General features: G+C 54.0%; 3 protein-coding genes across 3 annotated transcripts; 2 read left to right on the top strand and 1 right to left on the bottom strand.

Annotated features, from left to right (window-relative positions):
* Positions 1-8,399: 8,399 nt before the first annotated feature.
* IRF6 (interferon regulatory factor 6) lies at positions 8,400-12,376 on the top strand. The gene is made up of 7 exons (XM_058039785.1): positions 8,400-8,573; positions 9,414-9,618; positions 10,041-10,163; positions 10,263-10,409; positions 10,638-11,030; positions 11,406-11,524; positions 11,815-12,376. Exons 1-7 carry the CDS (start codon positions 8,400-8,402, stop codon positions 12,034-12,036), a joined length of 1,383 nt encoding a protein of 460 aa, XP_057895768.1. The 3' UTR covers positions 12,037-12,376.
* A 613-nt stretch (positions 12,377-12,989) lies between these two features.
* C23H1orf74 (chromosome 23 C1orf74 homolog) lies at positions 12,990-14,079 on the top strand. The gene has a single exon (XM_058039876.1). It carries the CDS (start codon positions 12,990-12,992, stop codon positions 13,782-13,784), a length of 795 nt encoding a protein of 264 aa, XP_057895859.1. The 3' UTR covers positions 13,785-14,079.
* Positions 14,080-14,804: 725 nt separating this feature from the next.
* TRAF3IP3 (TRAF3 interacting protein 3) lies at positions 14,805-23,482 on the bottom strand. Its single transcript, XM_058040037.1, has 13 exons — positions 23,148-23,482; positions 23,010-23,034; positions 22,751-22,780; positions 22,408-22,503; positions 19,959-20,030; positions 19,565-19,705; positions 18,730-18,867; positions 17,964-18,099; positions 17,163-17,225; positions 17,025-17,084; positions 16,336-16,496; positions 15,055-15,303; positions 14,805-14,888 (listed from the first exon to the last, which is right to left on the bottom strand). Exons 1-13 carry the CDS (start codon positions 23,480-23,482, stop codon positions 14,805-14,807), a joined length of 1,590 nt encoding a protein of 529 aa, XP_057896020.1.
* Between the last annotated feature and the right edge of the window lie 2,247 nt (positions 23,483-25,729).

Raw genomic sequence — 25,729 nt, 5'->3', positions numbered from 1 at the left:
TTTCCTCCAGCAAGCAGGATTAAAAACAGAAGGAAAAGAAGAAGAACCCTGCCAAAGTCCTTTGTTCTTTGTCTGCTCTCTGTCCCGCGCCTTCCTCTGATGTCAGTGCTGTGTCTTGCTGCGTCACCTTCCCTTTTCTGTGCTTTATTTTCTGTTCCTCCTCCCTGCCCAGGTGCTGCAGCTCCGTGCGCTGCCCAGGAGATCTCAGAGTGGCTCCTGTGCACTGAGCACTGAGCGCTGGGCACGGATAAAAATAACTAAAGATCATTAGGAGATTCCCACCCATGAGCCCCAGAGACCTTCAGATGTTCTGAGCTGTGCCCTATTTAGAAGCAAACTCCAGGGGCTCAGGGCCTTCCTGCACATTGATGCCTCCCTGTCAGAGAATTTGGGAGCAGGGGTTCCCTGTACACACAACACACAGCCCCACTCTCTGTCCTGTAGGGTTTTCTGGGGGAAAAAAGGGATTGTAGGGGAAGGAACATTAATATTTGCAGTGCTGGCTTGTGTTACTGCCTGTGGGGGCTGCTCAGTGCTCCTGTGAGATGGGGCACAGGAAAAACAGCAGCCACAGAGAGGGGATCCTGAGAAAACAAACACTTCCACAGAAAAACCCGCTGGTGGATTAAATTAATTGAATGCCTGCAGTAGGCAGTGGGACAATTAGTGATACACACTAGATACACACACATTCCTCTACTGTCACATCTCCATCTTAAAGCTTTAAGCTAAAGAGAGCACGAGTTGTTTATTTCCATATATTTAGAGCATTTTCTCCTTATTCCCTTCCCCCTTTGTGCCCATGGAGATTCTCCTGCTCACCCCTTCCCCTGAAGCTCATTTATGGCTCTGATGGTGGCAGACACAAAGTGCAGCTCTCCCCTGGGCTGGCTCCTCCTGTTCAGCACGCCCAGAGCCCCTTCCTCTTCCTCACAGCCCCTTCCTCTTCCTCACAGCCCCTTCCCCTTCCTCACAGCCCCTTCCTCTTCCTCACAGCCCCTTCCTCTTCCTCACAGCCCCACTGTTCTGAACCCCACCAGTATCTGTGTCAGTGGAAAGAATGACCTGAGCTATAAATGTGCCCAAGCCAGCCCAATATCTTCATTAAGAGGATTGGAGCAGCATTAATAGGAAACCATAGATTCTCTTATCCCACATGTCAAGGCCCAGATGGATTTAAGCTGCTCGTTTTTTGGAACTTTTTTTGGTGTCGGTTAGGTAAGAAGAGCCTCTCTCATGGAAGAATACTGGTTAAGAACCTGGCTGAAAATTGAATTTGATATTGCAGAACAGTGGAGCAATTCATGCTGCAGTGTCAGAGTGGGGTTTGGTCTGAAGCCACTCACACCTGCAAGTGACCCAGCAGAGGTACTGTATATTTATATATTTATATATTTATATATAAATATATTTATATATTTATATATTTATATATTTATATATATTTATATATTTATATATTTATATATTTATATATTTATATATTTATATATTTATATATTTATATATTTATATATTTATATATTTATATATTTATATATTTATATATTTATATTTATACACACACAGAGATTTGCAGGAGTATAACACAACCTGACACCTTTACATGTAAGGACACCCAGGCAAGGTTTGGTTTCACTTAAAAGAGGAGCAAAGAGAGGACAGAGACAGCACAGCAGAGGCCTGGAGATGGATGGGAAGGGCCAGAGGAGTTGCCAGAAAATTTAAGACTGTTCCATTTCAGTTAAAGCATTTCTATCTAATGGTATTCTTGTCTATCCTCGTGCCTAGAAGAATGCAACACAACACTGAACTCAGCCCTTCCTTTTGGGAGTGCTTCAGCCCCTGACTCAGGGCTGCCTCATCACAGCAGGGCAGCTGTGGGGCTGCCCACCAGAAAAACAACAATAAATCCATCCCCCATTTTCCTCCTCACTAGAGCTACTGGAAAGGAGTCTGTGGTAGCCACAGCCATGTTTATAAATGATTTAATGTAGTTTTTGGGATTATCCTGGCTGGTGAGGCCAGGAGCTCTCCCCGGTCCCAAAGAGCCCCAGGGCACAGAGGGGCTGCCAGGACAGGGAGGGAAGGATTTGTTCCTTTTCCTGCAGCACAGCTGGGCAGTCTGGCATGTGCTGGGTGAAGCCTCTCCACCATTTTGTGCTGCTCTCCTGCACGGAGCTGCCTGCTGGAATGTGAGTGCTGGGAGCACACAGCAAGACTCCACATGCCCAGGACATTGTCTTGACTCATTGCATAATTTTGTTTTGCCTTATGGGAACTTGGTGATCTGTTCCCAGGAGAGAAAATGGTTCCTTTTTGTTTTGATGACTGCAATCTTCTCCAGCTGGGAACAAAGGGCTGCAGCAGACCTGGAGTACAAAGCCCAGCTGCTGCTCTTGCAGGTATCATGACATACAATCGTGTTGATAAAATAGTGATATTAATTTGGCGCTGAAATAAAGTAAATCCCATAGCTCCTGGTATGGAGATTCCTCTGCACACCCTCTGTGTGCTCTGCAGACTGCCCGGGAAGAGCTGCTCTCAGGCAGCAGGATGTCACTGCACAAGGTACAGTTTATCAGCCAACAGACCTCTTCATTTGATTAAAAAAATGATGTGGATAGAGGTAATATAGGCAGAGAGAAGTAAAAATAAAAAGAATAATTTCTGGAAAACACCAGCGTGCAGAGGCTGGGGCAGTCTGTGTGCCTGAGGGCACACACATTGATCCTGCTGATCAGTGCTCTGGTGTTGTGTCAGAGTGGTGCTCACTCTGTGGATGATCAGTTACGGACAGGTAACACCTGCCTGCACATCCTGCCTCATGAGCCAGCCTGCATTGTCACCTCTGCCGCTCCAGAGCCCAGCCAAGAGCATGGAAAAAGATGTGCAGCTGCTTTCCCGTCAGTTTCCCACCCCAACGTGCTGCCACACGCCCCAGCACGGCCTGGGAGAAACTCAGCAGGGAAAAACCACCAAACCTGCAGAGGGCTGGGCAGAGTCATTAGTGTGGCATCTGTGCCGGTGCTGGGAGGGCAGAGGGACTGTGGCAGAGGCAGAGGGGCTGTGGCAGAGGCAGAGGGGCTGTGGCAGAGGCAGAGGCACGGCTGCCTGCCCCGAGCAGCTGCAGGGACACTGCAGGCAGCACTGGACCCTTCTCCCAAGCTCAGCAATCCTCACCCAGCTGCTTTGCCACACTGCTCCATTTTTTAAACCCCCCAGCCCTGACCTGCCCCAGGACCCTTCCTGCAGGTTGGGCATCTGAGCGTCCTTCCAGTGTGCCCAGGAAGGACAAACCGTGCCCAGGCACTGCCAGGGCAGCAGCAGAGTGAGCAGCATCCCTGGTGTCCCCCTGCGCAGCCAGCCCAGAGCACCCTGCCCTTTCCCTGTGGGACACAGGTGTGCACAGCAGGAATGCAGGAGCTTTTGTGCTGCCCTGGCTGGGGAGAGATCAAAGATGCTGCAGAGCTTGCCCTGGAGTCCAGCCCAATATCTGCCTGTGTCTCTTCCTGGACGCTCCCAAAATTGTCCTGCCGCTGCATGATTTACACAGCAGGGATAACAGGGGTGTTTTACTGCAGGAATTCCCTGATTTACACATCAGGAATGGCCAGGTACCACTAAGGGAACCATCTCACTCAGCACAGAGAGCTCTGAGTGTCACATCTGGTACTCTGCTTACTGCCAGGAAGATTTTCTTATGTGCTGACAAACTCCTGCATGTTTCCTCTGAGTGGAATTCCTGAATGAAGCCTGAAATATTTATCTTGCACTTGGTATCCAGCAAGGCAAACTTGCCCAGAAAAACAATAAATTGTTTTGTCTCTGTGAATATCTCCAAGATTTTGTCCAGTTCCAGCCTCTTGGCTCGGGTCTGAGCTGTGGGTGTAAGTCAGCCTTCCCAAAGCCAGGGCTCAGTATTTTCCACAGTGCTCATGGTGAGAAGGAGAAGGGAAATTCCCATTTTTTTTCTGGTTCATTGAAACTGAAAGGTGAAGCACTGTATGATCCTTGAAACCAAGATTCACCGCTGAGTCACGGTTCTCCACCTACGAGGAAAATAAATAAGACGCGAGGCTGGAGGGCAGGAGCCTGCAGAGGGACCAGGGAGAAGCTGCTGAGCCCCTTCCCAGGGGTAGGTGTGACCCAGAGCGGGGACGGAGCCAGGGAAGAGGGATTTTTCAGAGAAAAACCTGTGTGCTGTGGCTTTAATCAGAGCTGAGTTTACGGTTTGGCTTCATCCTGTTCTATCATTGCCTGGATATGGATTTACATGGATGGATGGATGGGGGACAAGAGCAAATGTACTTAGGTTGTGCTAGGGGATGTTTAGACTGGATATTTGGGAGAATTTCTTCACTGAAAGGACGGACAAGCATTGGAGCAGGCTGCCTGGGGAAGCAGGGAGCCAGCGGCCCTGGAAGTGCTCAGAACCCTGCGGATGTGGTGCCGAGGGACACAGATTGGGGGTGGACCCGGCAGTGCTGGGTTAATGTTTGGACTTGATGATCTTCAGGTCTTTTCCAGCCTTAATCATGCCGTGATTCTATGACTCAGCTGAGTATGCCTTGAACTGAGAAAAAGCCCAGGAACTTAATGCTTTCTGCCCAAAATATTCCATATAAAAAGCAAAGACGTCCCGCTTAAAAGCCAACTTCCTTTCCTAAACACTCCATTTACCGGGGGGGAAAAAATATCCCGTTCGGAAGTTTCCTAAAGACTCCGTTTGACAGGAGAAGGGCCGCGGCAGAAGAGCGGGGGTGCGGGGTGCTCCGCTTGCCCGGGATCTGCGGGAGCGGGGCGGGGCGGGCGGCTGCGCTGAGCGCACCTGGGCAGGTGAGGGGAGGCCGGGCCGGGTGAGGGGAGGCCGGGCCGGGCCAGGTGGGCCGGGCCAGGTGAGGCGGGGCAGGTGAGGGGCGGGCCGGGCCAGGTGAGGGGAGGGGAGGCCGGACCAGGTGGGCCGGGCCAGGTGAGGCGGGGCGGGCGCTGGGCGAGCGCGGCCGCCGCTGCCCGAGCGCCGCTGCCCCACGCGCGGGCCCCGCGGGGCGGCCCCGAGCCCCCGCGGGACGGACCCGCCCCAGCCCCACGGACGGACGGACGGACGCACGGACGGACGCACAGACGGACGGGGTGAGCCGTGCGGGGCGCGGGGATCGGGCGGTGCCGGCCCCGGAGCCGCCCGGCCCGGGAGCTGCGGGGCGCGGCCCCGTCCCGCGTGGGGCTCCGGGCGCAGCGGGGCCGGTGCGGGCTCCGTGCGGGATTCGGGCACCTCGGGGCTCCGTGCGGGGCTCTGCGGGCTGCATTGCCCGGCCCCGGGGCAGGGGCGGCGGTGCGGGGGCGCCGTGCGGGTCCGGGAGGGCAGAGCCCGCTGCAAACGCCGATCGAGCGCTCCTTGCCCCCGGCTCCCGGGCATGGGCTAGCCCCGGGCTGCGCCTTCCTACCGGTGTAAAGCGAGGCCTAAAGTTAGAGCAAGGCTGGTGTGTTACCCCCACCCTCTGCTGCCTTCGGATCGCGGCTGTTACGCCCCAAATCCCCGCAGTTTGTGTAACAGCTCGTGCCTCTTCCAACTTCAGGGGCTGCCCGGCCGTGGTGGGGGCTGAGCTGACCAGACTGGGGTGTGCAAACTGGGAATTCAGAGTTCTGATCGTGTTCGGGTGTGCTGGGGACAGCAGGGGTGGTGGGAGGCGGGAGATGTACGGAGCTGTGAAATGTGGGAGCCCCAGGTTCCCGGTGCAGGGAGGTGATTCAGCGTCGGCAATTCAGCCTGTTTGGAAGGCTTGCCTTTGAAGAAATGAATACAGGTCCATGAAATCCAGGATAATACAGTCAAACGAAGGTAACAAGAAAGCAGAGGGGTTTGTGGGTTCGCAGCAGTGAACCTTGAGAAGACCCTTCCATCTTCAGAGGCTTCAATGGATGAGGTGGAGCAGGAACACTGAGTATATTTGGATCTGCAGGCGAGAAGCAAAAGCATCCGTGCAGCAAAGCTGAGCTGGGCCTCAGGATGGTTTTCCTGGTGCTCCGTGGGCTGTTGAACTGACTGGGACCTCACCAGGGCCCCGAGTGGCAGCACAGGGACCGGGGCTGTCCCTGACCTTGGTCACTCCTCTGCAGCCCTGCGGGGAGTGCTTGCAGGCTGTCTGCTCCCTCCTGGCTCGGAGTGGCTCTTGTTGGGCCCAAGGAGAAATACCAGTAATTAGGGTACAGGCAGTAATTACATCACTGACCAGAGATGCATTAGCATCACAGGGATGTGCTAATTATCCCTACCCAGCACCCAGATTGAGTGGGAATAAAGGGAGATGGACAGTCCCTGGGTTTGTGCACTGAGGAGCCTCTGCCTTGGCAGAGCTGTGAGTGTGCCCAGGCATTCCCCAGGTGTCTGGCATTGGTGGAACCCACTGTGAGTGTGCCCAGCCATCCCCAAGTGTCTGGCATTGGTGGAACCCACTGTGAGTGTGCCCAGCCATGCCCAGGTGTCTGGCATCCCACCGTGGATGTGCCCAGGCATTCATTCCCCAGGTGTCTGGCATTGGTGGAACCCACTGTGGATGTACCAAGCTGTTCCCCAGGTGTCTGGCATTGGTGGAACCCACCGGATCGAAGTTGAAGGTTGTTGAGAGGCTGACTCACCGTCTGAGCCCAGCAATGGGATTCAAGTTGATTTGCTCTCAGTTATTGTGTCAACAAGTCATTGGTGATAAAAGGTCATAAAGCATTGTAGTGCTGAGTGCTGGCAGACGCTGTCTGTGGGCCAGGGACAATCCCTGCCAGCACCCACCTTGTCACCCGACCCCTCTGCTGGGACAGGGGCACAAACCTCTGCTCTTCTGGGGGTTTGAATTTACTCTGTGCCTTGCAGAGGTGTGTGCACGGCACACGGTATTAGCAGGGACTGCTTGTAACGTTAAGTGAGATGTAACGTTAAAAGAAATGGTGGAAAGCAGCCGCGCTAAGGATTCTTCAAAACGTCACTTTTTTTTTTCCTTTTCAAGAGGAATCAGTACCTGATTTTGGTCTCAATTCCAAGTCCAGGATTAACCTGGGCTTTGTGTCTTTGTAAGCACACTTCTGAAGGTTAAATTCTGACAGCATTTTCAACATGGAGAACCAACACAGCAAAGTTTCAGGAACACTAAAATAATTTTGGTGATTGCTTCCTGATCCTTTGCAGCTCCTGGGAAACAGTCTGCTAATGTGCCCACACATTTTCAAACTATTATTTGAAAATGGTTTGCAGTTGAAGCCGAACATTTTCTTTGCAGAGAAGATAAACAGATAAACTGAGTTGTGTTTGGATTAATTTTGTGTGAGCGCTTGCCTCTGAATGGGATCTGCAGGTATTTGAACAAATAAAACCTGTTCCCAGACAAGTTCTTGGATAGGATTTTTTTTTTTAATCTTCTCCATCTCTGCTACCAGACACATTTTGCAATTCCTCCAGCAATATTCAGGGCTTATGGCAAAGGTTTTACTTGTCCTGTAACTGCTTTATTAATGGGAATATTTGTAATTTCTCACGTCTGTTTCAGGATTTACAAAGGAATATGGGAGATGCACCTTCTCAGCACACACGTAGTGCAGAAATCCCCTCCCAAAATCTAAAGATTCTGAATGTTGCCTCTTCTTAGAGAGAGACACACGCTAATTCTGTTTGTTTGGCTTTGTTCTACACAAGGAAAATATTGTTGGCTGGCTGCAATTGTATGAGCAGCACAGGGCTGCTTAACAAAAACATTAAGTAAACAGCAGTCGATTTTTAGCAGCAGCGCAGGCAGACCTGCAGTTCATGTCCTTCTGGATAAACATCCTGGTTATTACAGGTCACTGCTGTTCGCCAGTGATCATGCTGCATTCAGGGCATTCATGGAAAAGCCATAAAATTACTTTCAGGGTCTGTGGCTGTGGTAGAGCGGCCCCTGTGCCTCAGTTAAACCCTCCCAGTCGGGGTGAGCCTTTCTCCTCCTTGCTGAGAGTCTGACAGGACTGCAGGAGCAGAGATCAGATCAGCCCCTTCTCAAGGTGTGCGTGGAAACTCTGCTGCCTGTTCTTGCTGTGGCTTGTTGGTGCCTTTATCTCCTGCTCGGGGTTTGCAGCCCAGCTCTGCTCAGGGCTGGCGCTCCCTGTGCTCGTTGAGCACAAATAACACCCTGGGACACTGAATGTGAGCTGCTGTCCCTGAAACAGCTCTGGGCCCCCTCAGGGAGGTGTGTGTGACTCTCCCTGGCAGAGGAGTCGCCCAGCTGAACCTGAATTGGTGCTCTCAGGGTGCAGTACATAAAACCAGCAGCAGTTACACAGCACAGGGCCCTTTCCACTTGCGTGAATTCAGTCTCTTTGAGGCCATCGAGGCTCGAGTAACCTCCAGCATGGCTCTGCTGTCCCCCTTGCAGAGCATGGCCCTCCACCCGCGCAGGGTGCGGCTGAAGCCGTGGCTGGTGGCCCAGGTGGACAGTGGCATGTACCCCGGGCTGATCTGGCTGAACCGCGAGGCCAAGCGCTTCCAGATCCCCTGGAAGCACGCGACGCGGCACAGCCCCCAGCACGAGGAGGAGAACACCATCTTCAAGGTGAGCCGGGGGGGCTCGGGCATCCCAGGGCTCTGGAACACACACAAAGGGCTGGATTGTTGGCCTGGAGCTGGACAGGCGTCTCGGGAGCTGCTTGCAGGCATGTTTCATTTATCTGACCTCAGAAAAGCCACTTTGTGCACCTGGACGCCAAGCTTGGCACTGCCTGGGGTGGTGTTGAGTTCTTTAACCCTTTCCCACCACCAAAGGCTGGGTGCTGTGTGATCCTTGGTTTCTGGGAGATGACTGCTGCTGGCTCCATCTGCCCAGGCTGGGCTGTGGTCACTGGCTTGTTCCTGGCAGCAAACCATGAAATGCTGTTACATAAGCCTTAAGAGGTCCACCACAAGCTCATCACAAGCACTCATCGCTGCTGTCCCTAATATTCTTATCCCAAGGGATTCGCTGTAACTCCCTGCGCTCCTTTGAGGAATTTCTGACCTTTGTCTTGGAAGCATCTTGGACCAATAATCAGATTTTGGGGTGAGAGAGGGAGAGGCCAGCCAGATGTCTGTGGCTGTGCTTCCACTCCATTTTAACCGAGTCCATTCCTCCTGCACAGGCTCCCTTTCAAAAATGTGTTGAATCTGAGACCCACAAAACCTCTAACCCAAAATTGTGAACATTCCTTTGGAATTTGGATTTACTTTTTTTTTTCCTTCACTTTCTTTTAATGGAAAAACTATTAAAGTGGGAATTTCCTTTTTTGTTATCACGAGAGCTCTACCTAGGACTTCTGCAAGAGAAGGATTTTACAGTGCATTTGTGTGGAGGTTGGGTTTCTGATAAAAGCTGCTCTGTGGGGAGGGCTGGACTGAGCTGGCTGTACTTTGTCCCCAGGCATGGGCTGTGGAAACAGGAAAGTACCAGGAAGGAGTGGACGAGCCGGACCCTGCAAAGTGGAAGGCCCAGCTGCGATGTGCGCTCAACAAGAGCCGGGAGTTTAATTTGATGTACGATGGCACCAAGGAGGTGCCCATGAACCCGATTAAAATTTATGAAGTGTGCGACATCCCGCAGTCGCAGGGATCAATCATTAATCCAGGTGAGGGCCTTGCTGGCTCCTGGGCTGGCTCCTGGGCAGGCACTGCTCCAAGGGAGCTCCTTCCCTCAGCGTTAACTCTGCAGCTGCCCTTGCGCAGCAGGAGCAGCTCCCAGGTGAAGCCTGTACTTAAACTGCAAGGCCTCTGAACCATCCTTTAGTCCTGAAATTAATAAAGCTGCACACAGTTGTGTGTTTTCCTGCTAAACAGTCTAATATTGGCAATACTGTGTTTTACTTCATCAACACTTTAACCTTTGCTTTCTAGAATTATATATTAAACTGAAATTAGCATGCTGTATGGATCAGATTTATAATTTTTTACTGAAATTTGAAAAATGCACAAATTAATATCCAACATGAAGATGATCTTTTGCCAGTGTTTCATGCTGATCATCCACCCACAAGAATGTGCTTGTTTGCAGGTTCCACTGGCTCAGCTCCGTGGGATGAAAAGGATAATGATCTTGATGATGAAGAGGAGGAAGAATTGAATCAATCTCAGCATGTCCCAATTCAAGAGACGTTTCCATTTCTTAACATCAATGGTTGGTGGCACAGACTGATGTATTAGTGAAGGTATTTGTAAGTTGCTGCATGCTTGAAGTAAAATCTTGATTTATTGAGGAGTTGTTGCCTTTTTGTAGATTCTCCGATGGCTCCAGCCAGTGCAGAAAACTGCAGCTCTGAAACTGTGTGGCCAAAGAATGAACCTCTGGACATGGAAATGCCCCCAACGGCACTGCAGCACGACTTCTTCAGCAGCCCCGAGCTCTGGATCAGCTCCCTGCCAAGTACGTGTGTGGGCTTGTGACAGTGCTTCTGCTTTTGTGCTTTAAAACCCCACAGAAAAGAGTGTTTGGCCTTTTTTCCTGTGGCCGTTTGTGAGTGAGTGAGGAGAACTTGTGTCATTTAAATAGAATTGTGTGTGGTGTAAATATTCCCGTGAGGGCAGCAGGGCTTGTGTGGTGTCCCTGCTGCTGGTGCTCCAGGAAAAGCCACACTGATGGTTTCTCTCTCAGTGACAGACCTGGAAATCAAGTTTGAGTATCGAGGAAAGGAGACCGGGCCCACGACGACCGTGAGCAACCCGCAGGGCTGCAGACTTTTCTACGGGGAGCTGGGCCCTATGCCAGACCAGGAGGAGCTCTTTGGGCCCATCAGCTTGGAGCAGGTCAAGTTCCCAGGGACGGAGCAGATCACCAACGAGAGGCAGAAGATCTTCACGAGCCGGCTGCTGGATGTTATGGACAGGGGACTGATCCTGGAGGTCAGCGGCCACGCCATCTACGCCGTGCGCCTCTGCCAGTGCAAGGTGTACTGGTCTGGGCCCTGTGCCCCCTCCTCCACCACCCCAAACCTCATCGAGAGGCAAAAGAAGGTCAAGCTCTTCTGTCTGGAAACCTTCCTGAGCGGTAGGTGACTTCTGCTTCTGGAGAACAGCTCTGGACACCGGGCATGGCACTGTTGGAAAGGGTGGTCTGCACTGGGCTCTGCCTGGGTGCACCAGGTGTGGACAGCAGGTCAGGCCACTGCTCCCCTGACTTCAGGGGAGTTTGGAGTGAGTGTGGGGCAGGAGAAGGGCACTGTACACTCATTTAACGCTCTGAGAGACACCAGAGGGCCTTGCTTTTAAAGAAAGCACTTCACGTGCAAGGGGTGAGCTGTAACTGTGTGAGAGGTGCCAGAGGACTGTGTAGGTAAGACCAGGGTGAGGCAATGAGGTGGGATGTCATGGGTGTTTCCAGCCTAAGGAGGACAACCCTGCAGCTCTCTGCTTTTCCTCCTAGAGCTGATTGCCCATCAGAAGGGACAAATTGAGAAACAGCCACCATACGAGATCTACTTCTGCTTTGGAGAAGAGTGGCCCGATGGAAAACCCAGGGAGAGGAAGCTGATCGTGGTGCAGGTAGGGCACTGGGGCTCTGGGGGTGACATGTGCCAGCCTTGTTTGGTTTGGGATCAATTCCCCTGGATACTGAGATCTGTTATTTTCTGCTGTGGCTTCTGACACCAGGGAAACTCCACTCAGACTGGTGGTTTGGGAGAGCAAACACAAATGTGACATGTGCTGAAAGGAATTGGTTTGTGTGTTTTAGGGTATTGTGGAAACCTTCTCTGCATCCAGGACAGGGGCTCCTGCAGAGAAACAGGGCCATTCCACATGCCTTTAGGCTAAAAAAGGGACTTTTTCACCAGGTGATCCCCGTTGTGGCGCGGATGATCTACGAGATGTTCTCCGGGGACTTCACGCGCTCCTTCGACAGCGGCAGCGTGCGGCTGCAGATCTCCACGCCCGACATCAAGGACAACATCGTGGCACACCTGAAGCAGCTCTACCGCCTGCTGCAGAACCACCAGGAGGGCTGGCCCATGCAGGCCCCGGCCATGCACATGGCACAGCCGCTCCCAGCACAGTGACGACCCTGCCTTCTGGCCGTGTACATATACAGGAGAGCTTCTTAACCTGTGCCTTGCCTCAGTCTGAATACATAACATCTGTAAATCTCGTCATCTTCTACAATTCCAGCAATTCGTGGTGCTTTTGTTTTTGGAGGTGGCTCAAAACAGAGGGGATTACAGGAATGCTTCTAACTCCTTCACCCTTTTCAGCTGTTTGCTTAAACAACTCCTCTGTATACATCAGATTTCAATTCTGTAATATTTTAAAATCTGCTATAATACAATGTATATAAACACATGATCATTGGAAGGAGAGAAAGAAAATAATCTGTGCTCTATTAAATCTGCCTGGACAATATCACCTTGTCTCATTTTTTTCTCTTTAACGGGGCTGTAGCAGCAACGTCAAAGGCTGAACTCCTTTTAGTCGGGAGGGGGGAGGTTATAGGGATGCATATACACAGGCATTGTAAATGCATATATAACAGAATGGGGTTGGAAACAATCTCTGGAGGATCTCTGGTCTGCTGGGGGCTGATTGTTCAGATCTGTACAACCCTGAGCAATCAGCGATGGTACAGAGCTGTCAGCGGCTTGCAGCACAGTTCAGTGCTGTCCCTGCATTGCCTGCTTTGTACCCAGGCTGCGGTCACAGTCTCTGTGCCCTACTTTGTACCCGGGCTGCAGGGGCTGCTCCTGTGCCCTGCTTGTGCCCGGGCTGTGGGCACTGTCCCTGTGCTCTGCTTTGTGCCCGGGCTGTGGGCACTGTCCCTGCGCTCTGCTTTTGCCCAGGCCTGCCCCAGCCCGGCTCCCAGCCCGGCCCCAGGCCCTTCCCCCGGCCATGGCGCTGCCCCGGCCCTTCTCCCGGTCCTTCCCCCGGCCGTGTGGAGGCGGTCCCGCCCCGCAGGAGGCGGCTCCGCCGGGGCCGGGCCGATCTCGGGCCCGCCCCGGAACCGCGGCGGGTTCCGCCGATGGCGCCGGGCCCCGCGGCGCTGCCGGTGCCGCTGCTGGTGGCGGCGGCCCGGGAGGCGCAGGGGCCCGGCCGGAGGCGGCGGCTGCCCGCGGCCCGGGCGCTGCAGGCGGCCGGGGAGGTGCTGGCGGTGGCGGCGGGGCTGAAGCCGGCGCTGCTGTGGGACTGCGGCCCCGCGGGCCCGGCCGAGCTGCGGCGCTACCTGGGCCGGCTGCGGGAGGCCGGGCTGGCCGCGGAGCGGCTGCACGTGCTGGCCATGGGCGGCTCGGCGCTGGTGCTGCGGCCGGGGCTGGCCCGGGACCGGCTCCGGGACCGGTCCCCGCCGCTCGTGGATGTGTCGGCGGCGCGGCGGGGCCCGGCGCTCTGCGGCCCTGACGAGGCCCAGGCCGTGCGCCGCCACCTCGCCGCCCTGCTGGGCCACCTGCGGGACGCCGAGGCCGCCGGAGCCGAGCCGGTGACCGCCAGCGAGGTGGAACCCAGCGGCTGGAACCTGTGCACCGTGGCCGGGGCGCTGCTGGGCTACCCCGCCGTGTACACCTTCGCCGAGGGCGCCGAGAACTGCCTGGCGCTGACCCCGCTGAGGGTGTTCACGGCCCGGGCCTGCTGCCCCCGCATCAAGGACGGGCTCCGGGTGCAGATCTGCTCCTTCAGCGTCCCCGAGAGCCTGTGCGCCGAGCTCCGGGACGTGCTGGATGCCTGGTGCCAGCAGCTCAGGGCGGCTTTCGGTGCTCAGAGCGACTTTGTAGATCTCTGCATCTCCAGCGAGGTCGTGTCTCTTCCAGCGGTCGCCTTGTAAAGCACGTGTGTTCTCAGACTTTTTAGCCTTCCTCACTGCATCAGGGACCAAGGCAGAAGATCCAGCTCCGTGTGTGTTGTCCCCTGCGTCTCTCTTGGTCCTTGAGCACTGAAGGCTGAATTGTGACAGTCACTGCAGGCCGGTGGCAAAACCAAATATATTTTCTTTAAAAAAAAAGTGTGCTCCCAGATGCTCTGCTGCCTCAGTCCTGCCTGCCTGCACATCACACCCTGCAAAGTCAGTGTGTGTTTATTTGCAGTGAGCAGCTGAAGATTAATAAATTATTTGAACACCACAGTGCTTTGAATTAGTGAAGTTTATTGTAGGCTCCATGTGTGTTTACTACGTGTACATTACGTGTATATTTCAGGTATATTTACTTCCATGGGAGGTGATGTCATTGTATCTGAGCCTGCACATGAATGATGGCCACGTTCTGCTGTAAAACCTGCGCAGTGCAGCTGCAAAAGGGACTTTAAACCCCTGTCTCTGATGAATTCTTGTGATGCTGGCAGTGATGGGAAGCAGGTGTGGCTGTGGAGATGCTTGGCCACAAGGGAGGCGGGAGGAGTGGGATAGAGCAGTGGGTGTGAGGGGACTGTGCTGAGGAACCCCCTGAGCTGGGTTCCTTTGTCAGGTAAAAGTAGAGACAGCCCAGGATCGAGTACCTCCCTTTTAGGGAGGCCGTAAATACAGGAGGGGAACTCAGGGTATAAACCCCAGGCAGGCTGGATGGCACGGGCACAGGATGCCCTGTCCCTCTCGTCCTGACAGGGGCTTTGTCCCTTGGATCTTCAGGGCTGGGCAGGGCAGCCCTTGGCAGTAACAGAGCAACCGCAGCAGCCAAGGGAAGGGGTGATGTCCCTGTGCTCACAGGAGCTGGCTGGAGTGACGCCAGCTCGGGGTACAAACCCAATGTGCGCACACAAAGCAGCAGAAGGTCAGGTCAGGTCAGGTCAGGTTGCTCTTGGTGAAGCAGAGGTCAGTTCCTGCAGTGAAGTCAGTCATCGGGGAGCTCCTTCACAGGCTGTACGTCGCCAGGAAGGCGGCGACGGCCACTGCTGCCACTACCACCAGGAGAGGGATCCAGGGGCCGTGCTGTCTCTGCCAGGAGAAGCTAGTGTTACTGGGAGTGTGCTGGGGGACGCCACTTCCATGGCAGCCCTAGCAAACGTGCTCTCCGCAGGGCTCAGAGGAGGGGACAGGGCACAGGGGAGGTGACGTGACCCAGGCCGGTGTGCAGCACTGGGGTCGGGGCAGGAACTCCCACCTGAGCCTGGCTGCCCTGGGAGCGGTTCAGCTCGTCGCGGCACTGCCGCAGCCGGGTCAGGCACCACTGGTACTCCTGGCTCAGCGCCTCCAGCTCCGAGCGCAGCTCCGAGCACTGCGGGCACAGCGAGGGGCTGTCGGCAGGAGGGGTCCCCTGGGCTCTGTGTGCCCCCAGGGCTGCTGGGCTGCTGCAGCGGCTGCAGCGCCTCACCCGCAGCTGGGTACGGCTCTGCTGAGCATCCTCGGGTACCTGCGGGGACAGGGCACAGCTCAGTTACTGCAGTGTGCTGCTGGGTACCTGCAGGGACAGGGCACAGCTCAGAGTCACTGCTGCTGGGTACCTGGGGTACCTGCAGGGACAGGGCACAGCTCAGGGTTACTGCAGTGTGCTGCTGGGTACCTGCAGGGACAGGGCACAGCTCAGAGTCACTGCTGCTGGGTACCTGGGGTACCTGCAGGGACAGGGCACAGCTCAGGGTTACTGCAGTGTGCTGCTGGGTACCTGCAGGGACAGGGCACAGCTCAGAGTTACTGCTGCTGGGTACCTGGGGTACCTGCAGGGACAGGGCACAGCTCAGGGTTACTGCAGTGTGCTGCTGGGTACCTGCAGGGACAGGGCACAGCTCAGAGTTACTGCTGCTGGGTACCTGGGGTACCTGCAGGGACAGGGCACAGCTCAGGGTTACTGCTGGGGCACTGCCAGCTTCCCACACCTGCCTGCTTTGCTGCCAGCAGACACAGCACAAGCTCTTTTCCTATGTGCCTCTCAGCTCTGCGACACTAAATTATATTGGTTTTTTATAAGTCCTTTTTAATAGATCCTTGCTGGCTGAACACTGCTAGAAGAATTGAGGGGCTGTTGGTTGGCAGAAGGCTGATTTGATGGCAAAGTGTGTGTAAAAGGCTTTGGCTTTTTGGGTTTTCTTGCAGCCCATTTGTACAGGCATTGCTTCTGTTAGCAGAGCCTTGCTGTTATATTTATTGTTGTTACTATTGCAAGCATTTTCCTTTCCTCCTCTCCTTCCTTTCTGCTCAGGGGCTTGGTTCTGAAAGCGTGGCTTTGGCTTTTCCCTGTGGGGCTGCTGAGGCTCTCCTGTCTGTGGGAGCAGAGGGATTTATACAGGGAGAGCTCTGCTACTGCAGCCCAGGCTGCTGCACCCTGCCCTTGTGTGCAGGGCCTTCATTGGGGGTTCAGGATAAAACTTGGGGCAGGTAATCCTTACAGGAGCCAAACCCGGGCACCTGCAGGAGCTTTGGTGATTCTGCTGAGTGCCTTCCTCACCTCGTTCTCCTTTGCTGTGAGCTGGAGTGTCCTTTTCTGCATCTCATCCTTCAGACTTTCTGTTCCCTCCTCCTCCTCCTCCTCCTCGGGCTGCTCTGACAGAGCGTTTTGTTTCTCCTTGGCAGGAGTGAGAGGTGGGGTCTGTGTGGTGGAAACCTGGTCTAGAAAAGAGTCAGGCTTCTGATGAGAAACAGCTCCAGGCTCTGGGCTGGCTCTAGCTCTTGTTTACTCAGCACACTTTAGGGATAATATTGGTGTGCTATGCACCAAGCAGAAGACACAGGAGCTGAGTTTGTTATCACTGTCTGCTGTAGCTACAAGTTCATCATCTTAAGAGCAATATTTCTAAGCAGTTGCCAGAAATGGAGGGGAGGGAGAGTTAAAATGCCTTTTTTATTGCTTTCTTTTTGTCAGGTACAGCTGTAATTGTAATTACAAACTGGAATGTGTTTTGTTTGGAAAAAATATGGTGGAGCCACTGAGGTAGAATTTGCAGTGAAATCCATTTATTTTTTAAAGTGTTTGCCATCATAAATATGTTTATAGTTTTGATGTTAGCTAGCAAAACAATTCATTCTGTGTAGCTTTAAAATAACCTTTTATTCTAGAGCACTGCAGACTTTCCTAGGGTCAGGGCTAGTGTTCCTGTGTCCAGGGAGCGCTACGTGGGGGTTACAAAGTTTGCTGACCTGTCCTTTGCACTGTCACCTCCTGGCTCTTCTGTTGGTTGTTCTGGTTGTGGATCACGCCTGGGAACACAAAAAGCACCGTTATTGTCTACAGCACTAAAGGAGACCTCTAAGTTTGTGCATTTCTGTGCTACTTACTCTGCAAATGGCTGATTGTTGCCTCCAGTGTCTCTTTCTGCTCTTGTTCTTTTTGCAATTTATCTGAAATAAGGATAGAAGATCAAGGTTGGTGTAAATCTGTGTATATTTATGCAAGGATGGTATTTTCTGTTCTCCACGTGTAGAGTGGAGCAGATGTTTTTGGCTGCCCTGGACTTTCTTGTCTGAAGGGATGTGATTATTAGCTGTTTATTCCCCTTTCTTTTTTGGCAGCTTTCTCTCTTGTGCCTCTTGTTCAAGTCATTTATGGTTTATTTTAAAGCTGTTCATGCAGGACCCGTTATGAGATTAGAACTGCCACCTGCTTTCTCTTCCCTAATTATGTTTTAAAATAGCCGTGTGTGAGTTCAAAATAATGTGTGTGAGTTCAAAATAATGTGTGTGAGTTCAAAATAACGTTTGTGAGTTTAAAATAACGTGTGTGAGTTCCCTGGCTGTGTCTGAAGCGTGCTTTAGGACATTCCCAGCTCCTCTGTCTGCCCTCACCACCCAGCACCGGGGCTGATGCTCTGCCAAGGGTGGCAAGTCCTGCCTCAAGCTGAGGACATATCTCAGGTTTTTATTTCTTTTCAGGTCTCCCATCACATCCTTTCCTCTGGCAAAACCACTTGTCTGAACTCTTTAGTCTGGCCAGGAACAGTTTTGGGGGGCTGTGGCAATCAGCAGCCTCGGTGTGCTGGAATGAGCGTGGTGCGCACGCTGCTCCGAGCCCCGGGGAGCGCTTCGGGAGCTCTGCCCGGGTCCCTGGCGGTTCCCGGAGGGCACAGGCGGCCCCGGTACCTCGGATGCGGCGGATGAGGCCGGCCTGGAGGTCGTTGTCGCTGCGCAGGGCGCTGGCTGTCTGCAGCAGCTCCGTGCGCTCGTCCCGCAGCGCCCGCAGCTCCCGGCTCTGCCGCTGGCTCTGCGCGTCCGCCCGCTGCGCCGGGACAGACAGACAGACAGGCAGACACACAGACACACAGACAGACACACAGCGGGCCGGCTTGGCGGGGCTCACAGCTCTCCTCGTGCTGCCCCCGCACCGCCTTCCACTGCCCCAGCCCCAGTGTCCAGCCCGGCCCGCGTGATTATCCCTCTACATCTCTATGTACTGATGTATGTTACTCTTCTAATATATTAATTACAATCGACTTCCAATCCTTAGAATCTGGTTTGAACCCACAGAAGAGTAATAAGCATAATCCTATTCATACTGGCCCTATCACTGACCCTGCGCATCCTCCTAACTTCACTAAACTTTTGACTCGCCCAAATAACGCCCGACTCAGAAAAACTATCCCCAAATAACCCCCGACTCAGAAAAACTACCCCCAAATAACCCCCGACTCAGAAAAACTACCCCCAAATAACGTCCGACTCAGAAAAACAATCCCCAAATAACCCCCGACTCAGAAAAACTATCCCCAAATAACGCCCGACTCAGAAGAACTATCCCCATATGAATGCGGATTAACCCCCCTGGGATGCAGGGGCAGCCACGGCTGCTCTGGGCACCCAACAGCAGCAAAATCCCAGAGCAGGCTGCTCCTGCAGGGAGCCCACGTACCTGCAGCTCGCTCTGCAGAGCCTGGAAGCTGTTTCTGAGCTCGGTGTGTGCTGTGGTCTCCTTGGTCAGCTCGGCTCTGAGTGTGGCATTGTGCTCCTTCCAGAGGGCGAGGTCCTCTCGCATCTCTGCCAGGCTTCTCTGGGGAGCAGAGAGGGACCCAGGGGTGGCTGTAACCCAGGCCCCAGCGTGCCCCAGGCCCCGGGGGACGCTGCCAGCCTGCCCTGGTGCTGCCAGCCGGGCTGTGCTGGGCAGCGCTGGCTCCCCCAGAGCAGCAGCGCACAAAAACCCGTGTGGGGCTGATGCCATCTGATGGACAGAGCCAAGCAGGGCAGCGCTCCCTCTGGAACACTTTCCTGTGCTGCCAGCAGGCTGGAGGAGCCCGGTGGTACTTGGGATAAAGCTCACTTGTCTTTCTGCAGATATGTTATCCCGTGGGTCAAAGCAATTTGCTGCCTCTTGGGGAAATCCTATTTTCATATAAATGAGCAACTGCAGGAAAAAGCCAGCTCTGGAGCCCTCTGGCCCGGTGTCTGATGGTGTGAGCAGGACAGGAATGGCCCAGAGGGATGGTGGGAGGGAAGGGATTGCAATTGGAGCTGACAAACCCGAGTACACTTCCCCAGCTGTGAGCTGTCTGTAACCTGGTGTGCAGCTTTTGGAGTGAGTACAGGTTGCACTAAAGCTGCTTTGGGCTTTGCTGAGTAGCTAAAACTTCATATTTTTTTATCTTTGCTGCTGATGGCAAGCCTGTCACCACCTTTCCCTGACATGTGGGTTTTCTTTGTCACAGCTGGGCTAAATTAAAGCCAAGGCAGGTGTAAGACATACTGCTCACCTGAGAGTTCTGCAGCTGCTGCTCTGTTAGGAGTTTTTCCTCCAGCATCTTCTGAAGAGCCTCTTTTGCCTTCTGCTCATAGGTCTGCTTCTGGTCCTCCATCTCGATCAGGATCTTCTTCACACACTCCTTTGAGTAACTCTTGAAACAAAGAAAGAGCTTGAGGTGCTTTATGTGTCAGATTCTCACCTTGCTAAACATGAGTGTTAGCAAGGAGTGTGTCAATGCTGCTGCCAATGTGCTGTGAAGCATTGCTTCAGCAAAGAGTTAAAGTCCTTTTTGGATCGGTATCTCATCAGATTGATGTAGAAACTGAGGCCCGGCCCAGTGACAAGGCTTGGTTTTTGTTTTCCTGCCTTTCCTCAGCCGTGTTTGTCAGTGAAGCAGGCATTACCTGGCTGCAGGCCTGCAGCTGATTTTCCAGCACCCGCAGTTTACACCTCAGTTTGTCCTCGTTCAGCTGGCCCTGGGGAAAAGCAATTGAAGTGAGATGTGAAATCATGAACTGCACAATGTGCCCCCAATGTTTTGCTGGGTTGTGTTTTGGTTCATTTCCTCCCTTTATCTGTAATCAGATCAAAGTCTCTTCAGTGCTGAGAGCTCAAGGAAACCTTCCCAGCCTCAGAATAAATGGGATATGGGGGAAGTGACACTTTTATGGATTGAGAACCTGTCCTGAGGCGTTTCTCTGGTTACTGAGTGCAGGTGCTGGCAGTGACATGACAAGTTAGGAGCAAGGGGATTTTGGGCTGTTGTGGCTGGCTTTGGCAGAAATTCAGCTCTGCCTGTCGCCACTGTTCTCTGTCCCCTCCCTCCCTGCCTCAAGCTCCAGCTGCTGGAACGCTCTTGTCTGCTTGTTTTCCTTAGAAAGTGGGTTGGGTCTGTGTCGCAACATCTGCACTTGGGCAGGGGGATCGAGGGCACGGGGATGATTCATTTTCCTCACTGTCATGGCCTGTCTCGGTGTTAGTCAGGCTGCTCAGGCCCCGTGGAAGCAGACTGCATGCAAATTCACATAACATTGCTAGCAAAGAGTTCACGTGGGCTGGTTTCCACCGCCAGTACTGAGAACACCAATATCTGTGCCCACTGCCGTCTGAAGTCACGACTCTGACAAGAAAGTCCCCGGTGTTACAGGAATAGCTGACAGAGCCGAGCAAACCAGACTGCCGGTGTCTCAGCACTGGTTAAACTTGCACAGAAGCACATTTACAGTCCCAAAGACTCCATCTTCCCAGTTCAGCTGTTGGTGCAAAGAGCTAAAGGCTCCTAGTACGTAGGTGGAATTTTGAAAAGCAATTTTAGATGTGCAATGTTCTGCCTGGTTTTCCTCAGCTCTCCTCCTCCGCTGTCTGCACAGGTTCCAGCTGTGCACAGATGTGGCTGTGCCATATCCATCCATCCATCCATCATCCATCCATCCATCCATCCATCCATCCATCCATCCATCCATCCATCATCCATCCATCCATCCATCCATCATCCATCCCTCCATCCATCCATCCATCATCCATCATCCATCCATCCATCCATCCATCCATCCATCCATCCATCCATCCATCATCCATCCATCATCCATCCATCCATCCATCCATCCATCCATCCATCCATCCATCCATCCATCCCTCCATCCATCATCCATCCATCCATCATCCATCATCCATCCATCCATCCATCCATCCATCCATCATCCATCCATCCATCATCCATCCATCCATCCATCCATCCATCCATCCATCCATCATCCATCTATTATCCATCCATCCATCCATCCATCCATCCATCCATCCATCCATCCATCCATCATCCATCCATCCATCCATCCATCCATCCATCCATCCATCATCCATCCATGATCCATCCATCCATCCATCCATCCATCCATCCATCATCCATCCATCCATCCATCCATCCATCCATCCATCCATCCATCATCCATCCATGATCCATCCATCCATCCATCCATCCATCCATCCATCCATCCATCCATGATCCATCCATCCATCCATCCATCATCCATCCATCCATCCATCCATCCATCCATCCATCCATCCATCCATGATCCATCCATCCATCCATCCATCCATCCATCCATCCATCCATCCATCCATGATCCATCCATCCATCCATCCATCATCCATCCATCCATCCATCCATCCATCCATCCATCCATCCATCCATCATCCATCCATCCATCCCTCCCTCCCTTTGCCAGCCCCACCTGCCTCATGGAATCCCCTCCCAGCAGCAGCATCTCCCTGTTGGCTCCAGCACGAAGGGGATTATCAGGCTGATGAAAAGCTGATTTTTAGGCTGAGGTACAGCTGATTTTTAGGCCAATAAAAAGCTGATTTTAGGCCAATGAAAAGCTGAGTTTTAGGCTGAGGAACAGCAGCATGCAAGAGGCAGCAGCAAAGTCTCTCCTGTCCTGCACAGGGCAGCGAGCAGCAAGGAGCACCCACCTGTTGGTATTCTGAGGTTTCGTGGCCACTTCCTGCACCTGTGGCTGGCTGTTTTTTCCTGCTCACGTTATATTGGAGGGGCGAGCAAAGGCGGAAGTTTCTCACCACAGGATGTGTCTAACACAAGTTTTGTCCCCCCTCACCCAATCACTCGCTTCTCTGCCCCAACAGAACTTTCAAACCACTTTTTTTTTAATGCCACAACAGCACGAACTGTTTGATTTAAGGATCCTATCAGAAAGTCTCATATATCACATAAAATGTATCATCTTAATTTTGCATCCTCATAGAAGACATAAAGGGCCTTTTCTGCTGTTTGTCCCACCCATCCTGAGGAGAGAGGCAGGGGAGGTGATGGGGGGTCCTGCAGCTCTCTGGTACCTGCCAGGATTTCTCTGAAGCCTGCAGCAGGGTGGACAGGAGCTCCTGTAAAATCACCATCTTCTGCTTGAGCATCAGCTCACGGTGCAGGGCCTCCTGTGGGACAGGGACACGGTCAGTGGGGCCAGAGCTGGGGCACAGCCCAGAGCCCCCAGCCCAGAGCCCCCAGCCCAGGGCTGACCCTGCCTGGGCTCCAGGTCTTTGGGGTCTGTTGGCTTTTTTGGCCACGTTAAAACTGGCCTTTTAACACCCCTTCATTCAGCAATATTAATAATTGTAATAGGTATTATTCTTGGTGAAAACCAGCTGTCCCAGTGGGTGCTGAGCACTGTTTGGTACCTACCTTCAGGTAGTTGGAGAGCTGCACCATTTCCTGAAAGGGAAAGGGCAGGTGTTTAATAATAGGATTGTTTCAGTTTATAAATATGGCATGAACTTGCTACAAAAAACGAAATATTTTTAAATAAAAGTGAATTAACAGCCTATATTTGGGTGGAGAAGGAGAGCCTGCTGGGGCCCATTGGGTTAGTTTTTCCAGAGAAGTGGAAATATCCCCACAGCAGTTTACCTTTCAGGAGTTCCATCACCTGTGCTTTGCTTACCTTGTTTAAAACTGCTATTCCCCAGCTGCAAGGACAAACAAAGAGCGTTACTGAGGGAGGGTCTCCGGCGGACGCCCCTCCCCAGCTGTGTCTGTGCAACCTTTGTGGGGCACGGCCAGGGAGGGCAGAGCTGCTCACTCTGTCTGCTGGCTGGAGTCCGTCACGGCCGAGCCGGGCAGGGTCTGTGTCCCTGTGGAGGCGAGGGGACAGCGTGGGGACGATGCCCCCCAGGAGGGGCTGTGGCCGTCCTCCTTGGGCGAGCGCGCCCGTCCCTGTCCCGGCAGGGCCCCCCCGGCCTCGGGGCCCAGGTTTCTCCTGCGGAGGAACTCGGCCTGCCGGGGGCTGGCGGCCGTGCCCCGGCCCGGGGTGACGGTGGCCCTGCAGCAGGTGGCATTGACCCTGCCCCGCAGCCGCTCCCGCGCCTCCTGCCGCCGCTCGCTCCTCTCCTCGTAGCTCTCTGCCCTCCTGGGCATGCTGGCCCCGTGCCCTGGGGGCTGCGCCCTGTGGAAGAGCCCAGAACACGGGGGATCAGCGAAATCCAGCCGCTTCTGGGGTTTGTGGGTGTGGGGCAGTGCTTCAGGAGTGCCAGTCGCACCCAGGGTACTCCCATGCTGTTTAGTTTGTGTAAAATATGCTCTGTAATTCTTCACGCTGCCCTGGTGGTAGCTGTGGGGTGCTCAGAGCTCGTTCCTGGTGCTTTCTTTTACTGTAGGGGTCTCCTTTGAATGTGAGCAGCATTTTTGGGGTGGTGCCTGGGTGGGGAAGGTGCCCACAAGCCCCAGCCGGGACACTGCTCCAAAAGTTGAGCATTTTTCAACTTATTTTGCTCTGTTTTGTGTGTTCTGCTCAGCCTCCACTCGTCCATCTCTTCCCACCAGGAAAAGCTCTCTCCTCTCCCACCCGTGCTGCCTCTGCCTTGCCCAGCCCGTCCCAGGGCTGTAAAAGCCTCAGCTCACCAAAAATGCACTGAAAAGCAGGATAAAGCTTAGAGAAACCCAGCCCATTACTCACCCGGGGCTGAGCACACCCTGCAGGCTTTCTTGACAAGCCAATGCTCCATTTCCTCCTTCTGCTACCCCAAATTACCCTCTGTAATTAAACCTGTCCTCTACCTTTGCTTTCCGAGCTGTTACACCTCTTGCTCCAAGGAAAACCAGGAAAAACCCTCTGCTTCTTGCTGGTTCATGTTACAGCTCCCCAGTGCAGGTTGTGTAGGCTGAAATTGGGGTGAAAAAGGAGGGAAAAGGTGCCTGGTGCTGCCCTCGGCCTCTGCCAGCCCCAGAACTGGCGCTGCGGGCGCCGCACACTCACCTGTGCCAGGCTCCTGTCCTGCCCCTCGGGTGCCGTGCCCAGGCGGGTGTCTCAGGGCGGGAGCACGCCCCAGCTGCCCTCCTCATGCCCAGCAGCTCCTGCTGTGCTCTCCTGCTCGCTCTGTGCAACAGGAAACGCTGCAGCAGCTGCGGCCGAGCCCCGGTTCCTGTCGGTGCCCGCAGCCTGGCCCAGCGGGGTCAGGCTCATCTCAGGAGCCCCGAGGGTCCAGCCTGGCCCCAGGCAGAACCAGCAGCTCCGTTATCTCCTGGGCATCTCCCCGTGCTGCTCTGTGACAGTCGGGGGAGCTGGAGCTGCCCGTGGCACTCGGGGACGGAGTTCCCCTGAGCGGCTTTGGGGAAGCACAGTAATGCTATTATTGGAAGGCTTCTTGCAGGTTGGAAAGGGGAATAAAACCCGTGTTTTGGCAGCTGAGGAGAGGTCAGGAATGGCAGAAATTCATTAAGGTCTTTAGAGAAGTGAAAGCTGCGTTAATGCAAATCGGGAGGAGGTCGGTTCAGCCAGCTGGGCGCTGATAAGGGCGCCCTGCCCTGATAAGGGCTCCCACGTGGAGAAAGAACACCCAGAACAGCAGAGATCTCAAAGCAACGTTGGATTTATTTCTACAAAGACCGGCATGGAAGGGATGTGTGACAGAAATCTCCAGATTCGGAGACCCTCTCGTGGCTTTGGGAGATCTGTGCTGCCTGACCCAAAGCCTGGTCCTGGGCCAGGGCTCGGCTCAGCTGCCTCGGTGGCTCTCCAGGGGAACAGTGTCTGCAGGGTGAGCAGGAACCTGCTGCTGGGCAGCCCTTCTCTGAAGTGCTTCCTGGCTGCCAAAAGCCCTTTACAAGAGCTTATTGCTAAAAAGGACATTTTTGTGCTGCCTCACAGACTCCTGGAGTGCCCTGCCCCAGGCTGCCAGGGTGTCAGCACAGGGATGCCCCAGGGTGTGGAGAGGGCACCGAGCAGCTGGGTTCACAGGCAGAGCCTTCCTGAGCAGCTGGGCTCACAGTCAGACCCATCCTGCTTGGCCCCAGGTGTGCCTGTACAGCCCCAGGTGTGCCAGGACAGCCCAAGTGCGCCAGGACAGACCAGGTATGCCAGCCCATCCCCAGGTGTCCCAGCACTGCCCAGGTGTCCCAGCACATCCCAGGTGTCCCAGCACAGCCCCAGGTGTCCCAGCACATCCCAGGTGTCCCAGCACAGCCCCAGGTGTCCCGGCACATCCCCAGGTGTCCCCGGAGTCCCAGCCCATGCCCAGGTGTCCCAGCCCATCCCCAGGTGTCCCAGCCCATGCCCAGGTGTCCCGGGTGTCCCAGCCCATGCCCAAGTGTCCCGGGTGTCCCGGGTGTCCCAGCCCATGCCCAGGTGTCCCAGCCCATCCCCAGGTGTCCCGGGTGTCCCCAGAG

The sequence above is a fragment of the Melospiza georgiana genome, chromosome 23 (genome assembly GCF_028018845.1).
Source record: "Melospiza georgiana isolate bMelGeo1 chromosome 23, bMelGeo1.pri, whole genome shotgun sequence".
Lineage (NCBI taxonomy): Eukaryota > Metazoa > Chordata > Aves > Passeriformes > Passerellidae > Melospiza > Melospiza georgiana.
The sequence above is the reverse complement of the archived record's forward strand: the minus strand, read 5'-3'. Positions and strand labels throughout refer to the sequence as shown.

Excerpts from the sequence above, each read along its gene's own strand:
- IRF6 (XM_058039785.1), top strand. The coding sequence starts at position 8,400 with ATGGCCCTCCACCCGCGCAGGGTGCGGCTGAAGCCGTGGCTGGTGGCC. Across the intron at positions 8,574-9,413 it reads AGGAGAACACCATCTTCAAG|GCATGGGCTGTGGAAACAGG; the intron begins GTGAGCCGGGGG and ends CTTTGTCCCCAG. Across the intron at positions 10,410-10,637 it reads CTGGATCAGCTCCCTGCCAA|TGACAGACCTGGAAATCAAG; the intron begins GTACGTGTGTGG and ends TTTCTCTCTCAG.
- TRAF3IP3 (XM_058040037.1), bottom strand. The coding sequence starts at position 23,482 with ATGCCCAGGAGGGCAGAGAGCTACGAGGAGAGGAGCGAGCGGCGGCAG. Across the intron at positions 23,035-23,147 it reads GACTCCAGCCAGCAGACAGA|CTGGGGAATAGCAGTTTTAA; the intron begins GTGAGCAGCTCT and ends TTGTCCTTGCAG. Across the intron at positions 15,304-16,335 it reads TCACAGCAAAGGAGAACGAG|GTACCCGAGGATGCTCAGCA; the intron begins GTGAGGAAGGCA and ends CTGTCCCCGCAG.
- C23H1orf74 (XM_058039876.1), top strand. The coding sequence starts at position 12,990 with ATGGCGCCGGGCCCCGCGGCGCTGCCGGTGCCGCTGCTGGTGGCGGCG.